This window comes from Gorilla gorilla, chromosome 1, assembly GCF_029281585.2.
Source record: "Gorilla gorilla gorilla isolate KB3781 chromosome 1, NHGRI_mGorGor1-v2.1_pri, whole genome shotgun sequence".
Lineage (NCBI taxonomy): Eukaryota > Metazoa > Chordata > Mammalia > Primates > Hominidae > Gorilla > Gorilla gorilla.
Window position 1 is genome coordinate 121,606,507 of NC_073224.2, and position 12,902 is coordinate 121,619,408.

General features: G+C 48.9%; 1 protein-coding gene across 2 annotated transcripts in view; it reads right to left on the bottom strand.

Moving 5' to 3' along the window:
- VTCN1 (V-set domain containing T cell activation inhibitor 1) overlaps positions 1-5,615 on the bottom strand; it is a 68,123-nt gene extending 62,508 nt beyond the window's left edge. Inside the window, exon 1 of one of the 2 annotated variants that reach the window (XM_004026434.5) lies at positions 5,512-5,615. In XM_004026434.5, coding sequence (XP_004026483.2) covers positions 5,512-5,543 — 32 coding nt within the window. In that variant the 5' untranslated portion in view covers positions 5,544-5,615. Of the gene's footprint in view, positions 1-4,255; positions 4,360-5,511 lie in introns of those variants that run through there. The other variant, XM_055355851.2, reaches the window with a different exon arrangement.
- Between the last annotated feature and the right edge of the window lie 7,287 nt (positions 5,616-12,902).

Genomic DNA, 12,902 nt, shown 5'->3' on the forward strand with positions numbered 1-12,902 from the left:
CACACCTTGTTGATTTTTGTATTTTTTGTAGAGATGGGGTTTCACCATGTTGCCCAGGCTTGTCTCAAACTCCTGAACTCCTGGACTCAAGTGATCCACCTGCCTCAGCCTTCCAAAGTGCTGAGATTACAGGTGTGAGCCACCATGCCTGGCCAGCATATAATCCTTACTGAGTTTCAGTAACTCCTTACTCCTGCACTCATTCATCTAGAGCAGCTGCCTGAAGCAACACAGACCAACAATCCACAGGCTGCAGCTAATTCTGGGAGCAGCTCTTCCCGTGGCCAGCTAAGAATTCTTCTGCCATGACAGTCACTGAGTAGGTGTGTTTTTGCCAGTGATGAAGGGTTCTGCTTAACTAGCAAGAGAATAAGCACAGCTGATTAGAAAGGTAATTTTTCAATAAAAGTAGGTATAGAGGACTAGGTAGTAACGTGTTGGTTCCTGCCATTGGCTGCGTAGGAGATATTGAGCAAGGTAACTTGCCTCAACATTTGCATCTATGAAATGGAGATGATTAGGACTATGAGACAGTTTAGCTAATTAAGCATTACCACGTGCTTGGTCATAGTCGCATCGCTCCAATTGGCCCCTGAGGTTGTTGTTCTTGGTGTCAGCAGTGCCTCATCAGAGATCTAGACGCTGAGCTTGTACACACTAGGACCTCCCAGATGCATCTCACCCACCCTGAAGCTCTTCACCACCAACTTTTAATGCTCTATACTGGCATTAAAAGAGACAGACATTTAATAAGTCTAAATCCTAGCATCCTCAGGTCTCAGATTCACGACAACAAAAGGTGTGGTGGACTTTATTATTATCATTTTTTTTTTTGGTAGAATAAGAATCTGGAGAACTCTATGGGTACTCTTCAGAGTTCTTTTAGAGCTAACTGAATTTAAGAGATCCCTGGGGCAATTAATCCAAAGTATACCCTCACTGCAACATCTATTTCAGGATCAGAAGTGCCAGTGGAGTCGTGAAATTGAAGTTAACAAATTTTTATGGAGAGCCAACCAAGAACCATGGATTGTAGAGGGAGTTGCAAGTAATGAGTATAGCAATAGCTAACATTTATGGAGTTCTTAGGATGTGCCAGGAACATAATTATCACATATCATTCATACAGCCCTAGGAGTTAGGTACTATTATCTGCCCCATTTCATAGATAGGGCAATTGAAGCTCTTGGAGGGTAAATGTTCATGGTGGCACAGGGATTTGAATCCAGATGCATAGCCTTAGTGCTACATTGCCTCCCTACAACAAGGTGCAAGACAGAGTCCCAACCCTCAAGGAGCGAACCCTGGTGAGGGAAACAGGCACAGGAACAGATATTCATAAACATGGCTGACTAAGAACATAAGATGGGCAATTGATGGCAACTAGAAAGATCCTGTAAGACTTCAAAGTGGAGGTGGCATTTGAGCTGAATATTGAAAGAAATGAGTAGCATTGCAACAGGTGGAGATGGGGGAAAAGCATAACACTCAGAAAATCATCTACCCCCAATGGGGGCAGGAACACAGGTGCCACCTATTTAAGTCTTTCTTCCAATGTACAATTTATCTCATTTTGCAGATTCCTGTCCTGTTCACGGGATGGACTCAGAAGGTTCTGAAGGCTCAGATTTTATAGGCTCAGGGAAGCTGAAAGTTGGACACAAATACGGCCTGTGCTGAGATCTCCTCAGCCCAGGCTCAAGCAAGATTTTCTTACCAGACAAGCTTCCATGGTGTTGCAAGGCACTGTTTTCTCTGACCTTCAAGGTCTGAGATGTCTGAGCCAGGCACCAGCTTGCAAACTTAGGAGAAATGGGAAACAAAAATTCCAAAGCAAACTCCCTGAGCCTCCTTGTTCCAGGATCCCTCATTCTCTACTTCATCTTCCTTCCTATGGTAGAAAAATCCCTGCTCCTTCTCTACTCAGTAGCTTCCTTCCTGTGACATGTTTTTATCAATCCCATTGTCACTAGTGATTTCAGATGAAACAGGGTAAAGGTTTATGGATCACTAGCCTTGTGTGTTCCATGAAACTCCGCTCTGTTGACATCCATTAATCTCTATCCTGGCCTCTTGCTACCTGTCTTGCCATTTATTCTCAGCTCTTTCCCTGACCCCCCTCTTCCTCTGCCCACCCTTGAATGTTGGTGTTCTTCAGCCATCCGTCCTGGCCCCTTGCTTCTCTCCCTCCACATGCTCTCCGTAGGAGCCACCCCCTATGACTATTCCTTGCCCTTGAGCTATTGACACTAGATGTCTATCCCCAGCCCTGACCTCTCCTAGTTTTAGCCTCATGCCCTCTGCTGCCCAGGGAGCATCCCCATCTGAAGGTCCCAGGGGAATCTCAAGCTCAACACATTAACTAGCTCTCCTCTCTCTTCCTTGTCCCCAACTCACTGCACCCAATCCAGAAACATGGTAGTCATTCCAGGATCTGCCCCTTGCCTCACCTACTCTTATTCTGCAGCATCCTACCTGCCCCTCCAATCATTGATCAAATATCACCAGTTTTAAGTCCAGTGTTTCCTGAATCCATTTTCCTCCTGTAGTTCTTTACTCTCACTCTCATCTATGCCAGGTCCCTGTCATCCTGTATACTCTGACCACAACTGTTTCCCAACTCTTCTTCTGGCCTCCAGGCTTGCTGCCCACCTGGGATGAAAACCACCTTGACCCCCCTCTGAAGGCTCTGAAGGCTGAGATTTTATAGGCTCAGAGAAGCTGAAAGTTGGACACCAATATGGCCTGTGCCTGTAAGGTCTCCTCATCACCACAAATCCCAGTTCTGAGTCTAGCAAAGAAGGCCCAGTGTGACCTGGTGTGACCTCTCAGCCTCATCTCCCAGCATTCCCTGCCTCAAACTTCATGTTATGATGATAATACAGAGTAGTGTGCAGCTTTCCAACACACCATGCTCATTCATGAGTTTTATTGTATTTGATTTAATTCTGTTTCCTCTACCTAGACAGCCTTTTCCACCCTTCTTCACCTGGGTCATATGAACTCATTTTTCAAGACACAGCCCACCCATTCTCTGGCTCAGAAACCCTCCCCAAAAGCCTTGGGTGAGGGAAGTGCTCCCCTTGCAACCTGTGCTTATTGTCTGAGGACTTAAGGGTGGCGCGTTAGAGTTGTTATGTGGGAGTCTTTCTCCTCCATTAGGTTATGACCTTGACAGCATCTTAGTCACTTTGGCCCCATTGTCTAGTGCAATATTCAGGACACAGTAAGTGCTCAGTTAGCATTGTTGACTGGAACTTAACCCCCTCAGAGCAAGGGTTTTCTACCCCTGTCCTCCTAGCAGGCATTCTGCAAATGTTTCATGAGCGAATGCTGCTGCTGTCAACAGCCATGATGGGGAGAGGGGAGGAGGGTTCTAGTCACACAGTTCCTAAATGTGCACGGAGGCCAGGCACGGTAAAATCTGCACATCAGCATTCCATCCCTGAGCAGCATGCATGCTAAGAGTGAGATCTGAAGGAATTAGGCTCTCTGGCAATTATGAATACTTAGGAGAATAACTCACTGGGTCTGCAGAGGATGGCAGGCCCTTTCATGAGTGTTCCCACATCACCACTGTCATGATCACCTCCAGGAGAGGTATTTTTATGAATTAAGGCCATTATGACAAAGGGAGAGGGTTATTAGGGTCAAGAGTTACCCCAGGCAGGCTCCACCTGCATCCCTGAGATGAGCTTTCATGATCCTGCTCCCCACTGAAGCTGCTCATTGGCCCTCTTCCTGGAGGCCCCTTGCACAAAGGATCTGCCACCCTCATGGACAGTCGCTGCTTCTGAAACTGCAGAGCGTGAATAGCTAACAAGGCATGCAGAAGCCAACAAGAGGAGTCTCTGTTGATTCCAGTGGGTTTCTGAAGGGTGGGGGATCCGAATTTTGAACACCCACCTCCTGCTAATCCTCCAGCAAAACCAGTCAGACTGGATGCAAAGCATTATGAGAGAGCCCACACATCCCATCTGACCTCCGAACAACGGAGCCACTTGTTGCAGGAGGAGTGTTTCATGTCCTTGGGATCAAGGCTGGAGGAATGGGGGCATGGGGAACTGGGACTGGCAGGAGCAGGGGCAAGGGTGGCAGGGGGAGAGAGCTTGGGATTTCAGAGCAAGATCCCCTCATGCACAGTTTCACAGTCACCTGGCCTTAACTTCTCTGAGGTGATAACGAGCCTTCACAAGGCAGTGGTGGACACACTGCTCTAAGACACCTAGTGCAGGGCAGGGAAGGAGTCACTCACAAAATGCTGGCTCCTCTGACATAGGTGCTTCTTAGGGACATCCTCTCAGGGCAGAAGGGTCTAGAGGGAAGCCTCCGCCACCCACTGCTTCTCCTGGAGCACAGTGCTGTAGCCAGGCACAGGGGCGGGGGCAGAAGTGCCGCTGCAGCCACCCCCACCAGCCCTGCAGAGTCCTTCACCCCTGCTACCCAGCAGGTGATTTCAGATAAACGTGAGTTGAGTCAGGGGAGCTGATATTTTGTTTCAAGGAAAAGAACTTTCTAGGCTGCCTCTGGGAAGTAACATTACTCTCGTAGTCTCTTCACAAACTTTTCACTGTTGACCTGAGGATTCCTTTCCTCTCTCCTTCCCTCTCTTCTTTTCTTCCTTTTGTGGGAAAAAGAAACAAACTGGAGGACTGGTCCTTCAAACAACCTCTAGAACCAACAAGTATCAGCCTCCCTAAACACTGTCCTGAGTTGTGACTGACGCTGAATCAATCATTTCAAGAAAACCCTGCACTTTCCATCTCTTTCCTTCCAGGAGGGTAAATGCTGTTCTGTGGGAAAAAGAGGCAACTAGAATGTAGCTCAGGGGAGAAGCAAAATGTAGGGGAGGGAACTTGCTTCCCTCTTCCTCTCTGGGGATTTCAGCAGCAGCAGCAGCAGCAGCAGCAGCAGCAGCAGCAGCAGCAGCAAGTTCTCCTCTCCAAGGAGCTCCTAGGAAAACTAGGGACCCAACCTTTGAGCTGGGGGGGGTCTGGGGAGGGGTGTTGGTGTGAATTGCTCAAGAGTAGCAAGAAATCACACCCACAGAGAATGAAAGCACATTCTCCTCCGTCCCCCTGGGGGCTGCATAAAGGGTCCTCCTGCATCCCCTCCACCGTCGCAGTCATGGATTCCCTGCCATCCCACCATGCAACCCACACCAGCCTGCTCAGTGTCCCCATGGTGCTCACAGCCTTGACATCTCAGGGGAATGCCCAGCTTGGCACACACTCCCCTCAGTCCAAGCTGCCTAGCAAGCGCCAGCCCTCCATGGCAGGCCACCAACCAAAAACCTCCCTAACCCTGAACAGGTGCCTTGAGCAGCTGAGGTGGGATGTTACGTCAAATCCAGTTAGGCTCTTTTCTGGCCAGGCTCCCGCTGGCCCAATGCTGGATCAGATAAAATTATAGGTGGGGTCCTATTGGACAGCCCAGCAGTGCTCAGCATCCCCAAAAGACCTCACTGCTGTTCCCTTCACCCATAAGGATAGAGAGAAGAGTATATACTACCTCCAGAAGAGGATCTGCCCCAGGGAAGCCATGGCTGGGGAAGGTTCCCAGCGTATCTGGGTACTGGCTGAGTGGAGCTGCCGCTGCCCTCCTTGGTGACTCACAACCAGCTCCCGTGCACTGGCCTTAAATAGTGTGTTGAGGCCGGGAGTGGTGCGTGCAGCTGTAGACGGCTCAGGTATGAGGAAACCGGCTGTGCAGAATTCCCTGCAGGCACAGTGGCTGCCTGCTCCGGCCAGCCAGCCAAGCCAGGGGCTCAGAGCTGCCTTTCCAAGCCTTGACTTTGGGAGGGTGACGAGGAAAAGCTTCCCTGGCCCTTGCTTCAGGGCCTGCATTCAGCAGGACTTTCCTCCTGACTGTGGAAGGGAGCTGTAGGGAGGGAGATTTAATCTCAAAATAAGAAAAGACTGGAATAGCTCAAAGTGTCAGGCTATGCTGGGAGCCTTGGGGCCAGGGGTCCCCATCTCTGCTGGTAGATGATGCTCAAACAGAGGCTGGGTCACCAGTGGTCAGGTCTCTCGTGGAGGAGACTCACGCTGGGGGACCTCAGGAAGGCCATGAGCTGAAGTGACAAGACCACTGAGTTTATCACTCAAGACTGAACTTGCCTAGGTCTCCTGAGATGCCCAGCTGGGTGTGCAATTCTCTTCCAGCTTCATTTCAGTGGGAGCAGGAGAGGGCCAGCACTTCCCACCTTGCAATTTTTTTGAGACTCCAAAAAGTCACTGAATGTGCTCTGCTTCAACTGCCCCTCTCTCTGGAGATCCCAATACCCAGAAGCTATTGCTGTCAAAGGTGAGTGGGTTAGCAAAAATCTGTGACATTTCATCCAGCAGATTGCCAACTAGGCAAGATTCTTGTTAAAGCCTAAACCTCGCTCTCTCTCTCTCTTATTCTCTCTCTCTCTCCTTATTGTTTCCTCCAGCCCCCAGAAGTACCTTGGATGGGAAAGTTTCATGACTGGTTGCCTGGCTTACTGCTGCTGCTGACTGACTATGTTTGCAGTGAAGGTGCTCCAGGCCTTCAGCAGCATCCTCCTAGTGTTGGTGTATGGGCAGGTGGAGCAACCATTGAGTAAAGATGGAGCAGGGAGAACTGAGTGGTGAAAATAAGGCAGCAGGAGAGGGCAAGGTCACAGTGGAAAGACCGTTAGAGTCAAACAGCTAGGTTCAATTCCTGGGTTCCTAATTAATCATGTGGCTTTGAGAACATCACTTTACTTCAATGTGTGTCTCACTGGGTTGGAGTGAGGGATAAATGAGAGGCGGGTCTATGTGCTTTCCCTTCCCCAGAATAAGTAAAGGGCGATGCCCTGGAATCTATGCAGTGCCGGTGCTGAATGGTCACTTCCCGGGTCTGGGGAAGCTGAGGGCAGTGGGAGCAGTGGTTTCTGTAATTCCAACCAAAGGCACAGGGATTCTGCCCTACCCCTCAATGAGCCTTAAGAAGAGCTGGTTGAGCTGGGCACAGTGGCTTAAGCTTATAATCCCAATATTTTGGGAGGCCAAGGTAGGAGGAATTTTTTTTTTTTGAGACTGAGTCTCGCTCTGTTGTCTAGGCTGGAGTGCAATGGTGCAATCTTGGCTCTGTAACTGTAACCTCTGCCTCCTGGGTTAAAGCGATTCTCCTGCCTCAGCATCCCGAGTAGATGGGATTATAGGTGTACCACCGCACTCAGCTAATTTTTGTATTTTTAGTAGAGACGGGGTTTCTCCATATTGGCCAAGCTGGTCTTGAACTCCCAACCTCAAGTGATCCACCCACCTCGACCTCCCCAAGTACTGGAATTACAGGCACGAGCCACTGCGCCTGGCTGGTAGGAGGAATTCTTGAGCCTAGCAGTTTGAAACTAGCCTGAGCAGCATACTGAGACTTCGTCTCTACAAAATTAAAAAAAAAAAAAAAAAAAGAATTCTTCTAGTAAGAAGCAAACAAACAAAAAATTAGCTGGGCATATAGTCCCAGCTGCTCAGGAGGCTGGGGTGGGAGGATCACTTGAGTGGGGCTTGAAGCTGCAGTGAGCCATGATCATGCCAGTGCACTCCACGATGGGCAACAAAGCAAGATGCTGTCTTAAAAAAAAAAAAAAAAAAGCAGCCCCACCTCAAACACCCTGGGGCAGAGCCATGGAGTTTCTCTCTTCTAGCCATGCATCATCACTAAAGGGACAGCTAAGGATGACCCTGGAGGGAAAATCAAGACAACCAAGCAGAGACACCTCCGAGTGAGAGGGAAAATGTAGCTGAAGTGGCCCACCTGTTAGAGGGCAGGCATTACCTGGCAGGGATGTGGAGCTGAAAAGCATTCTGCTGCCTCTGGAGAAGCAAATCGACAGTACTCTAGTTCTGACTCCAAAACCTGAAGAGTATCACACACAAAATAATGAGGGAAATCATTACAAAGCAACAGCCCAAATGTGTGTGTGTGTGCATGTGCACGCGCGTGCATGTGTAAAGAGAGAGTCTTGGAAACATTGAACTCTCCAGCATTTGAAAGCCTCTCTTGGCTCCCCTGACACTGTTCTCTGAGACTCTCACTAATGCCCCTCACTGTCTTGTGCCCAGGCCCTTTTCCTTCGCCTCTCCCATAAGTGATAGGGGTCCCTGTGGTCCTGTCCTCTGCCTTTTCTTCTCATAGCACACATGTGCCCTGGGCGACCTTGTCCACTGCTCTGCTTCGACTGCTCTGGAGATCACAATATCTGCATCCTCAGCTCCCTTCCCTTGACCAAGCCCCAACCCCATATACCCAGCTGCTTAGTGGACATCTCCACTCGGCTGTCTAGAAGGTCCCATCTCCCATCTCTAACCCGGCTGCTCCCCCTAGGTCACACCTTTCGGAACACAACAGCATCCCACACTAGGCTGCACAGTCAGAAACCTCAAAGTCACCCTTTATTCCGCCTGCCTGGCTCCCTACATCCCTGATTCCTCCTCCTTGGGTTAGTCTACTAAGGCTGCCATAAAAAAGTACCATAGACTGGTGGTTGAAACAATGGAAATGTATTTTCTCACAATTCTGGAGGCTGCAAGGCTGAGATCAAGGTGTCAGCGGAGTTGGTTTCTCCTGAGGCCTCTCTCCTTGGCTTGTAGATGGTTTCTACTCCCTGTGTCTTCACGTGGCCTTCCCTCTGTGTGTGTTTGTCCTGATCTCTTCTTCTTCTTCTTCTTCTTTTTTTTTTGAGACGGAGTTTCACTCTTGTCGCCCAGGCTGGAGTGCAATGGCGTGATCTCGGCTCACTGCAACCTCCACCTCCCAGGTTCAAGCAATTCTCCTGCCTCAGCCTCCCAAGTAGCTGGGATTACAGGTGCCCACTAACGTGCCCAGCTAATTTTTTGTATTTTTAGTAGATGTAGGGTTTCACCACGTTGGCCAGGCTGGTCTCGAACTCCTGACCTCAGGTGATCCACACACCTTGGCCTCCCAAAGTGCTGGGATTATAGTGCCAGCCCTAATCTCCTGTTATAAGAACACCAGTCATATTGGATTAGGGCCCATCCTGATGACCTCATTTTAACTTAATTACTTCTTTGGAGGCCTTATCACCAAATACAGGGGGTTAGGACTTTATGAATTTTGAGGAGAGACATAATTCAGCCCGTAAAACTCCTCTATGCCTCCTAAGTCCATCCCTTCTCTCTATCCCGAATACTATTGCCCAGATTTCCTCCCTCATCATTTCCAATTTGAATTAAACTATTAAATAGTGTCCTTTTCCTAGTCTGCCTCTACTTGTGCTGATCCACCCACTTCCACTAGAGTGATCTTTCTAAAATGCAAATCTGATGAGGCACTTGCCTGCTTGAAATGACCAATGCCTCTCCAGAGCCTGTGGTCTGGCCTCTGCCTACCTCTCCAGATTTTTCCCTCATGTCTCCTCTTGGTCCTCTGTGGACCAGCCGTATTGCACTGCTTCAGGTTGCTCTAAAATGCCAGCGTGCTCTCCCAAGCCATCCTGCCTTTACACGAGTTGCTCTTTCTACCTGGAATCCATCCCTACCTTTTTCTTGTTTTATATAAAATTTATGGGAAACTTTCCCAACAACTACCATCTGGCAGGTGCCATGCTTCGGGCTCCCATGTGAACCTGGTGCCACTTACTATGCTCCTAAACTGGGACCACTGAATTGTCTGTCTCCTTCACTAGACACACCTTAGAAATAGAAAGGTGTCTTATTCATTTTTGTATTTCACACCAGCATAAGGCATGCACAGAGTAAGCAATCATTAAATGTTTGTTGGATAAATGTACATTTTTCTTTCACAGCACACAGTAATGGTACTATTTTCCATTTATGCATCTATCTCATTGCTAGTCTGTGAGCTCCTGGAGGGTAAAAACTAGGCCTCGTTCATCTTTTTTTGTTATCAGGTCCTAGCACCGTGCCAGGCATAAAAAGCACTCAGTAACATTTGATGGATGAGTAAGCAGGGATCAACTTGGGGTGTGATCAGTCATTTTCTGGAGGAGATGTCTTGTGAGCTGAATTGACACTATTAGAGGCAGCAGAGAACAAGTTGCATTTGAGATAGAGGAACAATTTATGATTAGGACAAAGGTAAAGCAGATGTAGGAGATAAGCACAAAATCTATTCTCTCCTTGTTGATCTTGGGGAAAGAGAGAGACAGAGATTACTTAATGTATCTGGAACCAAAATGTCTTATGAATTTTTTTAAAAAATTATTTAAATAGCCCAGTCACCTGGAGCTCTGTTTTCTCATTGTGTAGCTGCATATTTTCCTGTGTATAAGGCTTACATTTCCTTGGAATCACACCACATTCTGGCTCTGATAGGAAGAGCACCCGCCCATGAGTGAATGTGGATCTAGCCGGTTGTTCCAAGTGCTGGCACAGAAGCAGGCTCTGTGCTGTGCTTGCGACTGGACCAGGCATGTTGCAAGCCACTCCCCTGGTGGTCTCTGGCATCCAGACAAGGGGAATGCAGTGGCACCTAGGCAGGGTTGTCCATGACCCCAAAGCCCCAGAGGGGGTGTTACAGCATGCTAATTAGCTCTTATAGTCCCAGCTTCTGCTGCCTAGTGGACAGTGGCATGTTAACAGCTCTGTCATTTCCTTGCCCCACTCTGGCCGGCAGCTCTGGGGCAAACTTGGCACCACCACTGCTTTCCGTTGCATGGGGCAGCTGCCCTTCACCAGTCCCATGTCCAAGAAAAATGAGGTCATGCTGACAATCAAAGGGTTGGGCCTGAACAAGGCCTGGGCAGGGGCATTGCTGGCAGGAGCTCTCCAACTGGCAGAGTGATCAAGAAAAATCCTGTGTCATTGTGACTTCTGGAGTAATGGCTGGCAATTGTTTATGTCTACACCTTAGCAGAATTCAGGCTCCCCTATCCTCCTAGCCTGGTGGTCTCTCATTAGCTTTACAAAGGCAGTTAAGTTTGGCAGAAGGGCTATTCTCACTTAAACTATAAACTAAATGTCTCCCAAAATTAGCTTGGCCCAAGCCCAGTAATAATTAAGTATAGCTTGAAGGCTAAAGGCCAGAAGTGAGTTGGCTAGATCAGATCTCCCCAACTGCCATAATTTTCTCACTGTTATAATTTTTGCAAAGGTAGTTTCAATTCTGAGAAACACCTTGTCATTAGCAGGAATTTGGAATCCTGCTAAAGGAGAAGAGATCTTATAATATTTTGCAGAGCTGGGAAGAGCAGACCTTGTAGTCTTAATATAGCAAACTTCAAAAGGCTAATTGAAAGGGATGCTGACATCTGGTGAAATATTAAGGAGCTATCACTTTGTCTGAGACCTTGACTTTCTTCCACTAGTTACTAGGGCCTCCATATAACGGAAGGGCTGATTGCTTCATCACTGGCCAGGCAGAGCACCAGTATCTAAGGCAGATGCTATGCTTCCTCTCCATTCCTCCTTCCTCATCCTTCAACCAGAAGCCCTCAGGCATCGATTCCTAGCAGCCCTGCCTATTGATTTACCAGTTCACAAATTTGTGTGACCCCTACTGTTATCACTAAGTCAAAATGTCCTGGGGCCTGAGTGGAATCCCTGGTCAGCAGAACCCACATTGATTTATTTATTTGAGACAGGGTCTCACTCTGTTGCCCAGGCTGCAGTGCAGTGGCATGATCTCAGCTCACTGCAACCTCCACCTTCTGGGATCAGGTGATCCTCTCATCTCAGTCTCCTGAGTAGCTGGCACTACAGGTGTGCATGACCACGCCCAGCTAATTTTCGTATTTTTAGTAGAGACTGGTTTTCACCACATTTCACAGGTTTTGGTCAGGTTGTCTTGAACTCCTGGCCTCAAGTGATCTGCCCGCCTCAGCCTCCCAAAGTGCTTGGATTACAGGCATGAGCCTGCGAGAAAGGATCTGTTCCACACCTCTCTCTTTGGCTTGTAGATGGCCATCTTCTCTTTATGTCTCTTCATATCATCTTTCCTCTGTGCATCTGCCTCTGTGTCCAAACTTTTTCTTTTTATAAGGACACCATTTGGGGTGGAGCCAAGATGGCCAAATAGGAACAGCTCCAGTCTACAGCTCCCAGTGTGAGCGACACAGAAGACGGGTGATTTCTGCATTTCCAACTGAGGTACCGGGTTCATCGCACTGGGGATTGTTGGACAGTGGGTGCAGGACAGTGGGTGCAGTGCACTGAGCGTGAGCCAAAGCAGGGCAAGGCATTGCCTCACCCAGGAAGCACAAGGGGTCAGGGAATTCCCTTTCCTAGTCAAGCAAAGAGGTGACAGATGGCACCTGGAAAATCGGGTCACTCCCATCCTAATACTGTGCTTTTCCAATGGTCTTAGCAAACGGCACACCAGGAGATTATATCCTGTGCATGGCTCGGAGGGTCCTACGCCCACGGAGCCTCGCTCATTGCTAGCACAGCAGTCTGAGATCAAACTGCAAGGAAGCAGCAAGGCTGGGGGAGGGGCACCCTCCATTGCCAAGGCTTGAGTAGGTAAACAAAGTGGCTGGGAAGCTCCCACTGGGTGGAGCCTACCACAGCTCAAGGAGGCCTGCCTGCCTCTGTAGACTCCACCTCTGGGGGCAGGGCACAGCCAAACAAAAGGCAGCAGAAACCTCTGCAGACTTAAATGTCCCTGTCTGACAGCTTTGAAGAGAGTAGTGGTTCTCCCAGCACGCAGCTTGAGATCTGAGAATGGACAGACTGTCTCCTCAAGTGGGTCCCAGATTCCCGAGTAGCCTAACTGGGAGGCACCCCCCAGTAGGGGCAGACTGACACCTCACACGGCTGGGTACTCCTATGGAACAAAACTTCCAGAGGAACGATCAGGCAGCAACATTTGCTGTTCACCAATATCCGCTGTTCTGCAGCCTCTGCTGCTGATACCCAGGCAAATGGGGTCTGGAGTAGACCTCCAGAAAACTCCAACAGACCTGCAGCTGA